This window comes from Chroicocephalus ridibundus, chromosome 3, assembly GCF_963924245.1.
Source record: "Chroicocephalus ridibundus chromosome 3, bChrRid1.1, whole genome shotgun sequence".
Classification (NCBI taxonomy): Eukaryota; Metazoa; Chordata; class Aves; order Charadriiformes; family Laridae; genus Chroicocephalus; species Chroicocephalus ridibundus.
The window spans coordinates 77,388,709-77,407,840 of record NC_086286.1 but is presented as its reverse complement, the minus strand read 5'-3'; the positions used below and the strand labels follow the sequence as shown (position 1 = coordinate 77,407,840).

The following is a 19,132-nucleotide window of genomic DNA, read 5'->3' as shown; positions in this document are numbered from 1 at the left end:
CCATATATATAAAAATTGAACTTGTTGATGCAACTAGGAGTTAAAAGTGACTGAGTTCCTTCTGGACAACTCAATATCACCTTCGCGTTTGTAATCTAAACCAGGAATGACCCACCAGGGCTGGCACTTGCAACAAACCAGAGTAGCAGAGTAACGGTGGGACTGTCCCCTACCTGGCACAAGGTGGCGATGTGGTGGTGTCGATGTTATACACGTGCTTGAAGTTGTATAGGCTGATCACATCATCGTTCAGGGTAGCCAGTTCCAGGCAGCCGATGAAGCCAGGCAGGTTTAAGCTAGGAGGGAGCTGTGCAGAGGGCAAGGAAAGGTAAAAGGAGAAAGGTCATACTCTTTATTTGGGTATCATTTGTGCCTAGGGTCATTTTTGGCTCTGAAACAAATGGGATGATGCTACCTTGGAATTGTCTTTGCAGTCCTTATAATGACATGGCCATTGTGCTGTAAGTTAAAATGGAGCACATAAATAGTCTCACAGTGACTACAATAGGCCAGGAAAGGCAACTGCAAACAAAAACTACTTCTGTAGTTGTGAAGGGAGCACTCTTGTAAAAGGGTTAAGATTTGACTAATTGCAGATCTTGGTCAATGCATTTGAATCTCTCAGTAGATATTTCATCCTTCACTGTCAGAAAAATAACTTCATACTGGGACGAAAGAGAGAAAAATAAGAGAGCTCTTTAAACCCAGGAGACTTGGTTTCAAAGTCTGTACCGGTTGCTAATCCTCAGTAGGTATTTTTTTTTAACAGTTAGCAGGATACAGAAGCTCCTTCTTTTAACAAAAGTCACTGCAAATGGAATTTAAATAGCCACATTGGTGAGGGGAAAAATACAAAAGAATAAAGCTGACTGAGCAAGTGAATCATTCTTTGAATATTAAAATACTCTGCCCTGTGAAACAGGTGTGATATTGATAACACCTCTTGTACTTCAGAGTCTGATCACTGCCAGTAACTTTTCTTCAACTTCTCATTATTTCCATTTTGCTTGGGACATAATAATAATGGTAATACAGCAATGCAGAATGTGTGTAGCTATAAGAGAAAATGAGATTCTTATCTGCAGCACAGGTACATTTGGTAAATGATCATGTTTCCTTTTTTTCCTTTGTTTCTTCTACTATTCTGTTAAATTATGTTAAGTGTGAGTCTTCTGATGGTTAAGTGGTACATTTCTATTTACAAAGTATGTAAGAGGAAAGCAAAGGCAAAAGCCTTTAGCAAATAAGATTGTATGTTAATAAATGAAAATGTGAGGTGTCCGTTCCTAAGGGAGAGAAGAACCATATGCTTATCAAATAATTCCATGAATCCATTTCTTCCCATTCCCCTTCCCATTTTCCTTCACTTTTTTTCTTTTTCTTTTCATCTGCCTTGCACTGGAACAGACCTGGACGGTTTGTTTGCTGGTTACTTTTTGTGTGTGTGTGTGCAACTATTATTCACTCCTCAGTCCTGTTCCCAGGCAGTTTGCACTCAGGGCTCAGTAATCTAAAATTTAGACCATGGCATATATCTGGTAGTCACAGCAATACAAAAGCTCAGGAATACATAAGTGTATTGAGTTAATCTTCATTTTTATATTGGTAGGAGGGCTGCTTGTGGAACAGTAATTGGATGTTTTTAGTACCTATTACAGTTAGGTTAAATAATTTAGCATTCTCTAAAGTCTTTCTAAGTACATTTTCATTCAGCCATGCAATTTTCATAGCCAAGATCATTCATAACCATTTCTAAATCCAAAAAGAGGATCTGATATGTTCACAGAAGCAGGTAAGTGAGGTGCTAATTCATGCTAACTATTAGGAACTAGACTGAAGCAACTGTCTCATGCAGATCTTCAGACATGTTTTGCACAGGCAAGCCTTCATGCTGTTGTAAGGCTGCATTTAAACCAATGATAATTTAAATTCAAAAAAATCACTGTATTTCTAGTTTCCCACATTCCATGATACTAACAATACATTACTGTTCATTTTTGTGACAGTTGTAAAAGAGAAATTGTAAGCACCAAGAACTCATTATCATTGAGAAAACCTGGTAGCCTGCAAACTTTGTTAAGCTGGGCTAATAGGCCTTAATTTATGCATGCTACTTAACAGCTAGCAAGCTTTTTCCTTATTATCACATTTCAGAAAACTTGCATAACAGCTAACAAGAATCTGATCATCTTACTGTATGACATGATATGTTAGAGAAAACTGTTTTCCACCACAGCTAGAAGATGGAGTCCTAAGATGTTAAATGACTAATTAATTTATTAATTAATGTCTAATAATTTATTAACCATTTCTGTGTTTCAAGGGAAGGCCAGCAAGATAAGTTTTCATTATTTAATTTTGGATATAGAGTATTTATCTGTCCAACCTTGAAGTCTGGAGGCACTCCGCCAACATAGAAAACAGCATTTTCAGGTTCCAAATTAAGGAGAGAGCCAGGACCGAGAACCTCTCCCTTTTTGATGAATTTTTCTTCAGCTGTGCTGCTAAGACTGGGCACAGTTAAAAACATTTTGCCATGTCTTCCAATCCTGTAGAAGGGAATTTTAAGAGAAGAGAGTTGTGTTGGCTAGACTTAAAAGAACAAACAAGCCTTCAACTTCAGGAAGAGTTTTTATTTCCTTACTAGAAGACTGGTACTCTGGGGGAAAAGAAAGAGAGAAACCACAGACACTTTCTCTTCCCCCCTGTGGCCCCTTGGGTCCTAGCTTTCTAAAAGCAAAGAGAGTTTCCATTTACTTCAGCAGGAGGAGGGCCAGGCATTGAAGACTCCTGATGAGAAGTTGTAACCCAGCCTTTTCTGTTTGATTTTTTTTTCTCTATTCACTGTTTGGTTTGGGGGACATGCTGTACCTCTCAATTTTGATGATGCTGAAGTAAGAAGGCCAGGTGCTGACTGGCTTGGCATCCAGAGGTATCTCCACGTCTTGGCCCCCCAGATTATAGATGTACACAAGGTTATCATTTTTAATTGCGAGACCAATGTAATTTTCTGCCTAAAACACCAAAGGAGAAAGATGTCAGAGCTACAACATCGAAAGAGATTTAATGCAGAACATTAGTAAAGGGTGGGCTTTGATAGACTATATGACACTTTTAAATATAACTAATAATTAAAAGCTTAATTCTTTAATGGCGTTTTTTCAGCAGATAAAACTGTACAGAAAAAGTTTGTGATATTTTACTTTATGTCATTTTGACTGAGGTAAATACAAGGTCATGAGAAGTCTTCTGACTGTAAATTGGTCATGTTCAATCAGAAGCCGTTCATCAGTATTTAGTGTGCAGTGTCATATGCAGGAAATAGGAACATTTGTCTAAAGCCTTAGTATATAATACCTGAAAGGTATTATGCTGCAATTAAATATTCTGCCAAGAGGGGTTTCACTTGATTTATATTCAGTAGACAGTCTTTTTAGAAAAGCTTAAAAAGAAAAGCCTGCGTCTTTACCCTTCCCAAGTAACAGCTTGCCAGGATTATACCTGGCTTGTGGGGTGTGATGTTTTTTCTTTGAGGAACAACAATTTAAAGAACAATTATTTCACAACACTTATGGGTGGAGAGACTATATGCCCTCTTTAAGTGTTTCAAAGTAGTGGTGTATGGAGTGTACAACAGCAGCACAAGCCACAGGTGAAGAATCCTGCTTATCTTGTGGGCTTGTGACCTCACAGATTTGGAATCGGCACTGTCAGCAGCATAAACCTGATAAAAACATGGCCCGCAAAAGCCAGGCAGGTGACATTAACCGCTTCAGAGCACCTCAGTACCGGCACTGGAGATAGCAAGTGTGACTCACAGCATTGACAATCACAGCAGCACGCTGCATGGGCAGTCTAATTTGCTTCTTAGAGGGAATCCTTCATTGTTTGGAGTGAGAAGTTTCAAGGACAGGGGTCTCAGGAACCCTTGCTCTTTGCTTTTCACAAAATCAATTACAGTCATATAATAGACACTTCTTATTTTGAAACACAGAGAAATAGTGAGAGGAAAAACCAAGGGCAAATAAACTTCAAACCTATTTCAATTTTTTAAATGAAAAATATAAATTAAGTAGGTTATTCTCTTACGTTTTTGTTTCCAAGGTACAAAATAAATCTGTCTGGAGATGCTGCCAGTTGTGGGTTGTCTTTTGGAAACTTTATGTACAAGCTCATGGAAGTGAAAGATTTCAGTTCCTCCACGTTGATCTTTGGATTGACTTCAACAGCTGACTGGCCTCCAAACATCATAGAAACTTGGACCTGCAGTTGTAAGTGTGCTAAATGAGACACCTTATTGCCGCCTGGGGACATTACTTAAGGTAAATGTGCAAGAATACTTAGCCAGCTGCCTTGCTTACTGCAAGAGTGCAATTGGCACCTATATATTGGCCATGCAAAATTGTATGTTTATAACAATCACTTCTGGAAGACACTGTAAAGAAGACGAAGGGAATTAATTTTAAAATTAATTAAAGCTCATAATTAACTGTGCTTAAGCATATTCATAAAGTAAATTAGATTTCAGTGGGACATAGATGTATGCTTAGTTGAATCTGGGCTACATCATTATGTATGGCACATAATGGAATTCTTACATAGCTATAAAACTTCTACCCATAATTTATTTCTTTGCTTTGGGAGTAGTATGACCAATTTTCTGTTCATGAGTAATCCCGTTATATTACTGAAGTTACCTTGATATATATGAGATGTTAATAAAATTTTAAAACATGTTCATTTTAGTTCAAAATGCCTTCAACATAACTGAAATGTTTTCAAGTTTAAGCACAATATGCCTGAATGATGAAATGCATTTAAAGAACAGTCAAGCACTGCACACATACTAACTGATTTTTCCTTTTCTTTTTTGAAGTAATGTATGTGGACAGCATATTCCAGCATTGTCAACATACAATAACGCACTGAATTTTTGATTTTTCTGAGTGAATTCAAGTATACTGTTTTAATTTTTGACCTTGGTGTTCTTATTACAGAAAAATCCCTCATAATTTATGTATGATAATGAAAGTATTTTTCTCTATTAAATATGTATGAGCCAAAGATGCTCTTACCTTGCAGAAAATTAATTCAAAAGAAAAAAAAAAGAAATACTGTCATCTTAGAAAAGTTTGCATTAAATTGCCGTAATTACTACTGCTTGTAACTAATGTTGCCAGCTAAGTAATGATCTATCAGTTTTAGCTTTAAATGGTTTTGTTATTGTGCCCATCTTTTAACACTGTGCCAATTACTTAAAGTTGCTACTGCAGCAACAGTCATCTACCATGAATACGATGGTAATGTTAATTGCTTGCAAATAGCAACTGTAAATATTTTAATGACTTCCAGGGTACTTTGTTTATCCAGTTGTTGTGAAGTGGTAATGTCAAGGTTTGGGCTTCTAACATAGCCCAAGAAAGTGGAGATCCTAGTAAGATGCATTTGATTATTAGCACTAGTAACCAAAAATCCCGTTCATAAGTTTTACCTTGCTTGCTACACTCCTGGTCTGAGCAATTAACTCTCTGATCCGCTGAATGTTGGAAGAAATATTGTTTGCTGGTGCCTTCTGTTCTACTGTGTGCAGTTTACCCATGAGTTGAGGGAGGACTTCTGCAAGTTTCTTCGCTGCAGTTAGAAAAGAAGTGACAGCTTGTTTTTTAACTCTTTCTAACACTGGTTTCGCACCAGGAAAATTTCTCCTTACCCTTTTAGGTTAACTCACCTGTCTCCTTCTGCTTTAAGAACAAACCCTAACTGTGGTATGTGAGATGCAGTGATTTCAGAAACGGTAGTGATTTATCATAATCTAGTATTGCAAAAGTCTTTGGAAACAAGTTTGCACAAAGGAGACTACTTTTTATGGGACTCCTAGGAACTGCTGTGGTGTAGCACCTCCATAATACTTTCCTCGAGGAGCTTTGCAAATGTTAATAATTTTAACCTTTTCATCTTCCTTCAAGGCAAATAAATGTTAAACCCAATTTTACAGATAGGCAACTGGAGCAGAAGGATTATTTGTTCAGCATCTCACTGGATATCCATGGCTGACCTGGGAGCTGCATCTAGGAGCTATGGTTGATGAGCTCTTCAAATTCATTTTAGGGGAGATGAATAGGTTGTTTCCCTCAGCTCTCAGCTGTGCATCTCTCCCAAAGGTTATCACCCAGATATCAGCAACAGCTGCACAGGTGATGTGTCTGCGTGTGGTTCACAGCCCATGCTGCTAACAGAAACACCGCTGCTTTCAGACTGTGGTAACAGGCCTGTACTGTGCAATGGTAGAAATCCTTAGCTGAAGGATGCATGTGCACCTAAACTGTGCTTACTGCCTGCCCCAGCCCTTGTGAGTAGTAACCTCTTCATCTTTCCTGCCTAGTTCTTCTAGGGGTCATGAATCAGAGTCCTGGACCTTTGGTCTTTCACTATTATGTCTTGGACTTGATGATCTGAAAGGTCCCTTCCAACCTAGACAATTCTATGATTCTATGATTCTATGTGCAAGTAGGATTGTTATCAAAGGGAAATGCAGGTGCTTTGTTCTGTTCAAAGGGAGAGAAGTCCTTTCCCAGAAAGATAAGCAGACAGAAAAATTACTGAGAAAGAAAAATAACTGCCCCTAATTATAGTCTAATTTCATCACATCAGATTCCAATGACATGCTGCCCTTTGAAGGATATTTACACATCACATCATTTTTCATCTTTAATTAGATGTAGGTACAACTAGCTGAGTATAATGAAATGCGATTTTAGCCACAAGCAACATGGATATAAGAAAGATCCGGTGTTCGTAGTTAATTTTTAATGACATGGATTCACTATAAAGGTTAAGACCATATTTGTAGGGTTTGCAGTTATATTTTAGGGGTTGTCAACTTGCATCTGTGTGATCGTGTGTTCTTCCCCTCTTATTTTTACTCTTATCTGAGAAGATGGCAGAGAGACAGGCGGAGGAGCTAATCCTGAGATGTACTGAGACTGTGTAGAAGGGAAAGACGGAAGCATAGTCTCCAATCACTTTTCTCTGCTTCCAGTTCAGTGTTGACTAAAGACTTAAGCAGCTCTCAGCCTCATTCAGAGCAACCCAGAGCATGAGAACATCCCATGGAGTCCTACAAGTCTCGCTTCTCTTTGGATAGAGTGAAAAGCTATATTTGCCACAGTCCTGCCCTCACTCTGCTGGGCTCTTTTCACTTGTGTTTTACTTTCCAAGTCCAATGTAGGAGTGGGACGTATAGAGCTTTAGACTCTCCATTCATTCCCATTAAGTCCTGAAAGACCTTATCTGCTGGAGGGTCAGTAATTAGATAATTGATATAAAGTTTACTGTACATTAAAATACCATTATTTTAGCAAATCCTCAAAGAACTACAATGAATTCTGGGTAATACATTAATTCCACAATGCATTAAAATCTGTACTTAAAAAAATAACTAGTATAATAATCAACTTACAGAAAGTTTGCTCTGCCTTTTGAAATGAATGTTCTATTGCATTGGAAAAATGTCCACATTGTTCTTAAAGTAAAAAAAATGCAAGCTCAAAAAGGGATTTAGCATATTTCAACCTTTTTTTTTTTTAATAATCAGCAACTGAATTGGAATTGTGTCTGATCTGATACCTTGAAAAACTCACTTTTCATCAGTTTGAAATTTGGGGTATTAAACTTGAAACACAACTGTAACATGAAAACACAAACCTAACATCTAATACTAACAGTACTAATATAAAATCTCACCATAAATCTCTTCCTCTTGCCCTTTATAATGTCATTCTTCAACACAGAAGAATATTGATTTTTTATTTTGGTCTTTGAGGTGATGGTGAGAGCGAAAAAGGAGAACTAGTCTTTCCCAAAAAAGAATATACAAAGGAAACTGTCAAGGAGGAAATACCTTAACTATAACCTTCCAGACACCTTCTCCTTTTGTGTTTCCCTTCCCAAACTGTCCTTCATCCTCTCTGCTGAAGCTCACCAGTTCCCTGCACAATGGCAACACAGGGAGTATTCTCAGACAAACTGCACAGCCAAGATATGTTCTCACCCTTCTAAAAATCAAGTGCAAGCTTTTTCAAAGGTAATCCAGACATGCCAGCTGAGAGGCTTCAGCTACCATGGTAGTGTTACTGGCATGATGATCAGGTGTTTTGGTGTTTCAGGCACCTGTCTGAACATTTTTTGTGACTTTCTTTTGGACTTTGATGGACATTCTTCCTGCCACATGAACCTCTCCTGGCAACATCCTCAGCTGATCTGAGAACACTCCACCATGCCCCAGCATGTCTACATCTGTCTTCCCAAGCTGTGAATCACAGTCACATCTGACTGGATCACCACGCATGCTAGCCTCCTTTGTAGCACTGATCTGTCTTCTCAGCCGTTTCCACCTAATCTTTCTGGCAAAAAAATCATTGTGCCTTAAAACAAACAAACAAACAAACAAACAAATGCCTTCATACTAAAAATGCCACAGAAAAGCTGCCTCTACAAATGTAGTAGGGCACACATTGCTGTAGTTTTGCATAAGAGCATTAGTTTGTGGTCAGTAGGCCCTCCGAGCACTCTGATATGATCACAATACTTTCAAAGTGACTCCCTACCTGCAAAACCACTATCACAGAGAAGACATTTTTGCCAGGCACAGCACATAGGAGCTGAGCTGTTCTTTACAACTTGTGGTGAATGTATCACGTATGCCTTTTTAGGAACATAACCAACTAGGAGAGGTGGGCCATTTTAGGTCTATCCACTCTTAACGAAGCCTCTCAAATGCTACTGGAAATAACTTCTTCCAGCATCACAGCTAGTATGAGCAGATTTTTTGAATTCTGAATGTCTGCTGACATTTTGAGCATGAAGAGTCAAATGCAGTTTGTGTTACTGCTCTATATCTGCTAAGCTGGCACTACTAAATGTTAAATGTAAATCAAGTGTAAAGGTGAATAAAACCAAAAACCTTCATGTGTAAGCTATAACAGGGTGTTTCTCTTAGATGTTTTTCCTCATACCATTCCCTTCCTGGATGCCAATCATATCCACATTTACATTAGCTTAAGTGGGAGTTGGACCCCATAGCTCACAGCCTAAACTGTGCTCTGTGGTGTTCAAAAACATTTTACAGCAATGCAATGCAACTACTGTTATTAACTACACCCTTATGCAGCTCTGTGCAGTGACTAGTAGTGAGTTTACCTATTCCCAGAGGGAGTGGCTCAGTGTTTCTTTGGATGAAAAGCTCGGAGAAATGTGAGTTGCCTCCAGTGCTGGACCCAGAATTCAGGATATTGAATAGTACTGAATTTCTCCTTGCGGAGGAAACCACTTTTATACCAGTTCTTGGGAGTACTCACTCAACCAAAAATATTAGTGCAGGGTTCTTATCCATTACTAAATTCTGGAAATAACATGACCCTTGGGTTTCCCTAGTTTAGAGGGAAGACTGTGGCTTTGGGGCACTGGAAGCAATGTTGGCTTTGGTACTTGTAACACCATTTGCAGTAAAATGGCATTCAAGTTGCAAAGCTTCTGGCAGAAGAAGGGATTTGGGGCAGTAGATCTGAAATTCAGACTTTCTGGAGATAGAGTCAATGGAGTTATGGACCTTCTGTGAGGCACTTTCAGGAGGCAAGACATAGCTGAACAGTGCTGCAGGTGATGGTACATAACATCAAACATATGCAGGAAATTTCTTGTTCTGGACTTTCAGCTTCCCTAACCATAAATAAATTGGGATTAGTGAGCATCCTGACCAGAACCAGAAGTACATTGAGCAATAAGTAGTGGTGCTTATCAGCAATTTTTTATTCTGAATAATTCTAGATGGATTCTTTTCTTTCCTAATTGTTCTTTTCCTTCTTTCACCCGTCACTTCATTTCAGCTTCACTCTCCCTGCTCCTTTTTCCACGCTTTCCTATCCTCTTCATTTCAATTTTGTAGCCTGCCTCAGGTTTTTTTTTGTCTTTTTATTTACTTTAAATTTTTCATAACAAATCTTCCAATTTTTATTCTACTCTTCCTCCTCCCCCTGATAATAAAACTGGAATTAATGTGATGTTTACAAGCTTTTCCAGCAACCACCCTGCTTAAATATTATATTTCCTCTGTAATCCTCTTTGCCTCCTTTGTTTAGACTGCAAGCTCATCAAGTCAGGGACCATTTATCCTCATGTTTGTACTACAAAGGACAAAAGGACCCTGTTTTCAAATGCCTCCCAATGTTAAAAAAAAACAAACTTAACTGCCAATCATAATAGCAAGAAGTATTTAAACAAGCTGTCTACCATTCAGTGTGACCCTGGTACCCTGATAAAAATGACTTAGAAACCAATAAGAGTTCAGCCCTTAAGTGTTTAAGTCATTTTTGGAAATTCCCAAGTATCCAAATTTAGAAAGTATAGTCAAGTCTCTAGAGAACTGCTAATTTTTGAAATATTTTCATGGAGGTAAAATGCTAGGAGATTATATGCAATGAATATGCAATATAAACAATTCATATAACATGATGTTGTGAAGATTCCCTGACCTTTTAACGTTAAGGAATGGCAAAATTCAGGTCATCATACCTGCAGCCCGAGCTGAATGCACAGTACTGTCATGTGCTGCTGAATTGTGCTGGAAGTCTTGCAGGTTTTGAGACCACAACCTCACGTTCTCATTCATGGGGGTCGTAGCTTGTGTTACTGTCATGGTAGTACTTTCAGCTTCTGCAGTCCTCATTTTAGCTTGCTCCAAACGCTCTCTGGCCTCCACTACAAAATAAATAGAGGATGAGAAGAAATTAACTCTTTCAAAGATCCAAGCGAGTTATAACCAGTACTTAGAAAGTGGTGAGGCTAAAGGGATTTTAACTTCTGCAGAATGGGGACCCAACCTTGCTCGGTTGGTTTTCTCTGTATTTCCACAGGGAATATTCAAAAATTCCTGTGGCTGGTTGACAGTTATATTAATTCTTAAAATTTAACAAATTCTCATTTCCATCCTAGATTGTTAGAAATTTTCAATGTACTTGGATTTTGGTGAGTGTTATATAGCCAAGGAAGTTGGAACAGATTAAAAAATACATTGTTTTTCATCAAGTTTTTAAAAGAAAAGCATGTATTTGTTCAATATTTTTCATGAAAGTTGTTTTTGAAGGAGAGAAGCCCAAGACACTAAAGTGGTTTTGTTTTTTCATACCTATCATTTTGGGGTTTTTATTTTTTTGGAGTTACCAACTACTACATTTGTAAAACCTGTGGCATTTTGCATATGATAATGTCTTGGCAGTAAAACTCAGCCATTTTTAGGTGAAATTAATGAAGAAATCTTGACCATGTCAACTTTGAACTCTTTTGGATATACTTGCTGAATGCTCTATGATGTCTGTGTTGTGAAAAACTAAGGTGATCCTTTATCAGTCAAGACTGACAGTAATTACTTCCCAAATACTCTACTTGCCAGGTGTGATGTGTATGTGAATTAGCTTTTACTATCAATACAATAAATTCACAGGCTTGTAGATTCTCCAAGACCTGAAAAGATCAAGAGTAACATGGGAGAGGACAACTGTAGTAAAGAGGATCAAGAAGAACGTTAAAAAGTTCACATGGAAAACCATATAATTTCATTATGAATGTTGTTAAAGCTGGATCTTGTAGTTTCAGTCAAATTCCTTTAGGCTTCCCTTGGACTGAAATCTTAATACCAACTTTATAGGCCATATGCAAAGATAAAATATGCTCTTAAATATATGAAGATAAAGCATCATAAAGATGAAATTCCTTTTGTAACCTGTCTCTGCTGGGTGCATTTTTAAGATGACTCTCATCAGTTGGCTTCGCAGAGCATTCATTCTAGCAAAAGTGCCATTAACATGCTGGCTGGTGTCTGCAATGGTTAAATCATTATCTGTAGGGAGAAAATAGGAGGTACAGTTCAGTGTCATCAAAGCGGCATTTCAAAAGGTAAATTTTATATTATGGAGGTATGTTATTAAGCATTTAATACACCATAGACAGCGTACTATGGCCTCTTTTAGTATAGGGCATACTAGCACTCTTGACTTCACATAATCTAAAGGAAAAAGCAACCTTGCAGCTCCCAGCCATTATTTGCTTGCCACAGGGTGTCTCAGAAGAATCTGGAGACCCGTATTTCAGTCAGTACTATCTCTCTTTGCTCTCCCAAAACTGCTGAGAATAGCTGCAACAAGCATACAGGAGAATTTTTAAGGAACTCAAAAGGTCCTGAAAAAATGAAGACATAATTTCTGTAATTTTAGAACTTTCTTTCATTTTCAGTGAAAAAAGGCCAAAATCCTTTAACATTTATTATTATGCTTCACGGTGAAATCCAGTTTTCTGAACACTTATCATAAAATCATAGAATCATAGAATGGTTCGGGTTAGAAGGGACCCATTCCAACAGGTCTGTGTCCTCGTGCTGAGGACTCCAGAGCTGGACGCAGTACTCCAGGTGGGGTCCCACCAGAGCGGAGTAGAGGGGTAGAATCACCTCCCTCGACCTGCTGGCCACACTTCTTTTGATGCATCCCAGGATGTGGTTGGCTTTCTGGGCTGCAAGTGGGCATTGCCGGCTCATGTCGAGCTTCTCATCCACCAACACCCCCAAGTCGTTCTCAGGGCTGCTCTTAAGCCATTCTCCTTAAACTGTTGTGAATTGATTTCAGTTGAACTACTTGATTGAGTACATTTACCTGTGAACAACTGTTTGCAGGATCACATATTTAAACAGTGGTTGTATCTGAAATGGTCCTTTTGTGAATGGAATAAACTTTCAGCATCTGGCAGGATGACAATACATGAACTACTCAAACTGTGCCTGCGGCCATTTCGAGTACTTTGTGTGGTAACTTTGATCAATACACTATTCTGTTACAGCAGTAGTTCTGCCTTAGTGATGTGCTTTTGAAATTTATTTTAACATGCATGCTTATAAGCTGACTGGGAAAGTAGAAAAGATGTATATTTACTGTCAGCTGCTGTCCGTTGTAGCTCCATGGCTCTGTTGAGAAGTTCTTTGCTTTTACCTTTATGATACGTGATCTGAGTATCAATTCCAACTGCAGCCTACAAGGATGTTACGAAAAAGAAAATCAGAATAATGCTTATCTGTGCTTAATTGTGGACTGCATATTACTTCATATAAATGCAACTGCAAAGTCACTGCAGTTTCATTTGCTTTGTTAACATTTAAGATTGGGAGTTGGATTGGTGAAAGAAGTCTGAAAAGCAAAATTTTCTGTAGATTGCAATTAAAGTTTAGAAAAATGTATGCTTTTCCAGACAACAACACTAAATAACGAAGGTGCAGAAAGCACAAAAGTACTCTTAATTTATCAGCTCCGGTGTGGTCAACATGATACTCATGCTACATATTAGTTAGGCATTGTGACTCTTCATTTCTACTGTCATCTCAGATGGGTGATGAACACTTGCACTGCGTGTGTCTGGCCTTGCAGTCCTCAATAGCGTGCTGGAAGCAGAGGGCTGGACTCGAAATCCCACAGCTCTCTGGGGTTCAGGCCCCCATAATCTAACCAAATCCTCTTGCCAACCCACTAACAAATTGCTGTTAAATAGCATGTATATAGGTCAGAAACTATATACATACAAAAATACATATGAAATATTTTAAAACAGCAAGGCCAGAGACAAAATTAGTATTGTCATCCCTGTATTGAGTGTTTAAGTGAGCTATTTGCCTCGTTTTAACTTGACTTTCTATGAGAAGCAGTGATTCGTCTGTTAGATGTCTTGACCACCTTTCCTGCACATGGTGCTGTGTGCAGTAGAAGGACTCGGGCACTAGATGCCAGCTCAGGTTCCTACAGGGCCAGGGTGTTGTCTGGACTTTCACAGAAATGCCTTGATTTGAGTGACAACACAGTGCAGCATCACCCTGTACATAGGGACAGAAGAACCTGTTGTGTCTTTTTGAATACCAGGGGACTTTAGGCTGGCAGAATAATTAACCACCTAGGATTTAATTCAGGGAATAGTAGATATAGCAAAATGTGCAGTGAGAAGTTCAATGCTGACAGTTAAGCTAAATCTTGCTTTTTCTTTTTAGTTAAGTGTCTGCAATCTCTGAAGCATTGCAAAGTAAAAGCCGATATTATGAAAATTACTTACATCATCGATCCGGTTTGTTGTGTTCAGTGCCAGCAATGCAACTTTATTAGCTTCTTCAATATAACCGGCAATGTTTTCATACACATTTGAAGCATTTATTGCCCTTTGTACCAAACCGTTTGTATCAACACCATACAAATTCCTGTTAAAAAGAGAGTCAAAGGAGGAAGAAACCAAATTGAATCAAAGTAGTTTCAAATTGAATAATTTTCTTAACCTTCTGCAAATTCTGACTATATAATCACCTGCATAAATATACTTGGCCTAAGTAGTATTCTCGTCATTGTGTATGACCATTTATATCAAACTGAAGCAAGTGAAACCTATGTGGATAGAAGGTAATTCCCAGTGGTTTAACTCTGGGAATTTTGCCCGGAACATCTACATGAGCAGCAACAAGTGACTACTGAGCAAGCTTTTATCTTTTTTAAATCTAGTTTAACAGAGTAAATAACAGAATAACAGATCTATCAGTTGTCCTTCTTTAAGGGTAACTCCTGGCCACGAATGGAAAGACCTGTGTGTGCCATTGATCAGGACAGCTTTATCACTGGGCTGTTTGTATTTTCCAAAAGTAGGTGGGAAAAAGGGGAGGACCAGATAAAGAACTGCTCATGGTCATGAAACTTTGCAAAAGTTAGATATAAAAACCCACAAGATGGTTTTGCTGTCATGGTAGAGCTTGATTTGCATATTAGGCAATAACTGGCCTGCAGGGGAGATTCCAAATAGCAGTTGATTCAGGGCTCAACTTTCAGCTGTTAGCAACTTTGAATAAATATTATCTTTTAATATTTTTGTGGTAAACAGATTTCAGAATGTATGTTAGATATAGACTATATATGCACACATATATTTACACATGTGTGTATTCCCTTCAAAGTGTTTGCACACTGAGGGATTATTAAATTTCCAGATTCAGTGTTGTTGCAAGAAATTCCTACTATATTCCCCTAAGACAAAAGGGGACCTAAGACCAAATAAAAGCCTAACAGGCTTATAAAGCAAACCCATAAAACCAAAATTATTTGAAGACAGGCTAAATGTTTTAAAGGATTAAAGTTTCACTGCAGGACAATATTCTCAACAAATAAAAGAGTCAGCACATTTCCATCTGGATATTTCGTAATTATTTCTGTTTACTTTCTGTTAAATTCCTAATGTGTTGGACTTGGTAGTAATTTTTAAATTATTTTGGTAAGGGATAAAGGCTAGCCATATGGGGTATTTTCTTTCAAGTGATTCTGCTGCCCCCAGTTAGCTGATCGCAGACTGAACATATTGTTTGGTTTTTAGGCTGTCTGTAGTTTGTGTGGCATTATAGAATGGAGTTTCAGATGTCAGCTTTATACAGTTGTAGAAAAGAAAACCATCTGTTATTTTTTTCTCTATTTTAATCTCCTATCTAGGGCATACTAATATTAAGAAAGAACTGGTATTTAGATAATATACTTGAGGAGTATTTTTAAGTTTATCTTCCAAAAGCATATGTCCATGATGTTACTTAAGGTCAATTCTGGTGAAATATTTTATTTAAGAATTCATTTGCAGCAGTGATTTTTCCATGGGTAGTCCCAATTGCAAATGAAGTCATATTTCAAATCTGTCTAGAAGTGACCTTTTAGTAAATTGGGGGAAAGCTGATGCATCTAGTATCTTTCAGCAAAATAGGAAGTCTTACAATAAGTTTTTGGTGTTACAGTGGGACAGTTTCACTGGGACACAACCTATTGAGTAGCAGAACTACTCCATCTGTAAACCAGTTCCTGAAGAAAAATTATCCCAAAGCCCATTTTATGGCCCATAATATTAAACATTTTTTAATGTGCATGGATTTACTGACATGAGGTGTTTCTGCAAACCCCATTTAATCTGCCTGTATTATTTTATTCTTCACTAATCTACCTTCCCTGTTCTCTTGCCATGGGAAGAGAAGAACATGCCAAATTAGAAAGGGGAGAATGTCGTGCAAGATGTATGTTTATTCTTTGGAAAGATTAATAGATTTTGCTTAGCTCAACTTCAGCTGTTCTCTCTGGACCATGACAAGTCCTTCCATACATGACTTTGCAGTGATTTGTTTAATGCCTATTTACAGATATAGAATATTTAATGTCACTGTGTTTCTGCTTGTCTCTTAGTTCGTTCAGCTGTTCAATCAGTAGCACTTGTATGAACAGAGTCTGCTGAAGTTAAATTTTACCGGTCCAGCTCATCAGCAAGTCTTCGTAGGTTGTGTGCATGATGCATAGCCTTTTCTACCAAATCATCATCAAACAGAGACAGATTGGCTAGTTTTTCTTGCAATTCCTTTTTCGCTCCATCTATTTCTGCGTAGAACCCTGACACGTTCTGAACAAAATATGGAAGGAAGGAAAGAAGATGAAAACTGTAAAAAATCAAGTCTGTATTTCGATTATCATGTTTTATTTTACCCTTTATATTATTATGATGTTGTTTTCTGTTCTATTTGTTTTATGTTATATTTTTAACAGATAAAAAAGAGGAATGATCTAAAAGAGTCTGTCCCATGAATGTCAATACAGCAAGACAAATGCAGGAAGATAAAAATCAAGCAAAATTCCAGGAATCCCTTAAAAAGATATTAGAGAGAGATGTTTAAAATATGAAAGAATGACAGTTGAGAAATGTCTTACTGTCTTTTATATTTACTCCAGAATGGTGCCAATGACAAGTCTTTCAGAGTGAAGTGCTCATAGGTGAAGTAACTAAACCAGATCTATGCAAAATTCCCCTCATTGTGTTGCTTCTTAAATTGGGAGGTGGGACCCATAATTACTTTTTTTCTTTTACCTCTTCTCTGTGAAGTCTGTAGGTGAGAAATTAGTTTTTGGGACTTCCAAACGATACCTATAGAAGTAAACTAAATACTGCTGTAGTGGTTGGGCTTATGCATCATCCCGTTACTGTGTGGACCCTGGCACACTGCTGCCATTCTCCCAAACCTGCCTCCTTGCAGAATAGCAGGGGGTAGTGCCTGTGCCCCGGGGGCAATTTGGCAATTGCTAGAGAGGGGCAGGGAGTTTAGCTGTACTGCTGTGAGCTGTGCCACGTTGTGAAAAACAGGTGCTGGCCCATTTCTGCCTCCTTGCACAAAGACATCCCTCATGCTAGGACATCCTGTGTTAGTCTAATTTATAAATCAGTCCACCTAAATACTACCTATATGTATGTATAGGCAAGGAGAAGTACTATCCTTTTGCCTTATCCGTACTTCCTTATATGAAATACATGTGGGGAAGACCAAATGGGCCTGCATTCACCTTCTCTCTAATACACAAGCTTGCTGATAGGTTTGAGGTTTATAAATGTGTCCTCAAAACAGACAAAAAAAAGGATGAAACGGAGGGAGAGAAAAAGTATGAAAGAGTGAAGCGTGGAAATACTTATTACTGATGAGGATGAGAGATGTATGATGTTTGCATGCTGCTTCCTTCCCTGCAGTGTGAACGTCCCCTATGTGTAAACTTATCCACACGAGTCGGGGACCCGAAGTGATAAACTGCAGCAATTTGTTTTGCACAAAACAAAGGAGAAAATAAAATCGTACTTGATCACCTAGGGATGGTTATAAAGCAAGCTGTCTTCTTTCTGTTTTCTCAAATTACTTTTTCAAAGAAAAATTAATGACTTTTGATATTTGCTTTTGTGTTAAGAAAAGTGGGCAGCTGTGACCAAAATCAATAATTGTGGAGAATTTTCATTTGTCTTACATTATCTCAAAATCTTAAAATAAAACATGATAAAAAACACCCCAACCAACAGCAGCTTTAGTAAATATTTTAGTTAGCAAAATCCCAGTTTTATTTTCTTAATTTCTTCATAGAAAGTCGAAAACCCTAAGATTTCTAAAAATTTTTACAACACCATGTCTCATTCAAAACACTGGATACCTCCAGAAGAGGACTTCTGTAAGACAATCTGTTTATATATGTTTTACACTCTGACAGTGACTGGTTTTAACACCGATATCTGTGATCTTTAGCCTTCTCCTATGCTCATTTGCAGGCATGAGAAAAGGAATTTAGCATATAGTGCAGTCTTTTACCAGAGCATCTTTTGGCAGCTGCCTGTAATGAAATGATTGAGAACTCTACAGCAAAATCCTTCATTCAGCTCTGCCTACAGTAAGGTGTCCTTATAATAGAACTATTTTTCCAAGGCGGTAAAATGTAATTACAGAGCTTTTAATCCAGGAAGATTTATACTTTTTTTTTGGGCAATATTCATCAGTATTTCATTGAAGCAGTATAAAAAATGAGAGGTTTTTATTTAGTGGTCTAAACACATGACTTAAAAGTTAAAAAAATCAGGACATAGGCACCTACCTTTATTACCTCACTTAACTCAGAATTGACTTTTTGTGGTCCTGCCAAAATAGTAGTGGCACTTAGCAGAATGTCGTTCACTTCATCTATTTGCTCTTTTATTTTCTCATGTTGTTTCTACAAAAACATAAAATAAATTTAAATCACATCCAAAACCATCTGTGCATTGCTAAAATACACTGTTACCATTTTTGGTAAATTTATTGAAGTTCATTCAAAAGATAAAGTGATGAACTAAATAGATTTTAGACAGATTTGAAGTCCAAGTTTTTCCCAGACATATCTAATAGCTGCATATTATAACGTGACTCTGCATTTTCTTGTCTTTGTGAAAGAAATGTTGGGATTTTTAATTTATTAATTTAATTTTATATTACAAAATGAGCATTTATTAGAATGAAGCATTATTCAGTGCACTGCCAGCAGAGACAAATTAAACATGAATTTTTCATAGTGGTCTGGAGACTAGTTATTTTCCGGAGGTTTTTTAAATATACACTACAGAGATCTCTTTTCTTTGTCAATAGTAAAGCTAATGTGAACTATCTCTTTTGTACAGCATCTGCCTTCATTGTGAGCAATAATGAAGATGGAACTGGTTAAAAACAGTGAACAATTGCGACTACACACTTCAGGCTTTGCTT

The 19,132-nt window shown here is 37.7% G+C and overlaps 1 protein-coding gene and 1 long non-coding RNA gene across 2 annotated transcripts in view; one reads left to right on the top strand and one right to left on the bottom strand.

Moving 5' to 3' along the window:
* Positions 1 to 4,200, top strand: part of LOC134513298 (uncharacterized) — a 35,045-nt gene extending 30,845 nt beyond the window's left edge. The window contains exon 3 of the long non-coding RNA XR_010070368.1: positions 4,105 to 4,200. This is a non-coding gene — a long non-coding RNA (uncharacterized LOC134513298). The remainder of the gene's footprint in view (positions 1 to 4,104) is intronic.
* The window catches only part of LAMA4 (laminin subunit alpha 4), a 106,097-nt gene that overhangs the window by 28,101 nt on the left and 58,864 nt on the right, over positions 1 to 19,132 (bottom strand). Inside the window, exons 12-22 of the mRNA XM_063329764.1 lie at positions 18,489 to 18,605; positions 16,343 to 16,491; positions 14,140 to 14,281; positions 12,978 to 13,074; positions 11,777 to 11,893; positions 10,570 to 10,755; positions 5,492 to 5,631; positions 4,090 to 4,263; positions 2,872 to 3,014; positions 2,387 to 2,549; positions 174 to 307 (exon numbers count right to left, since the gene is read on the bottom strand). Of these exons, the coding sequence (XP_063185834.1) occupies positions 174 to 307; positions 2,387 to 2,549; positions 2,872 to 3,014; positions 4,090 to 4,263; positions 5,492 to 5,631; positions 10,570 to 10,755; positions 11,777 to 11,893; positions 12,978 to 13,074; positions 14,140 to 14,281; positions 16,343 to 16,491; positions 18,489 to 18,605 (1,562 nt within the window). The remainder of the gene's footprint in view (positions 1 to 173; positions 308 to 2,386; positions 2,550 to 2,871; positions 3,015 to 4,089; positions 4,264 to 5,491; positions 5,632 to 10,569; positions 10,756 to 11,776; positions 11,894 to 12,977; positions 13,075 to 14,139; positions 14,282 to 16,342; positions 16,492 to 18,488; positions 18,606 to 19,132) is intronic.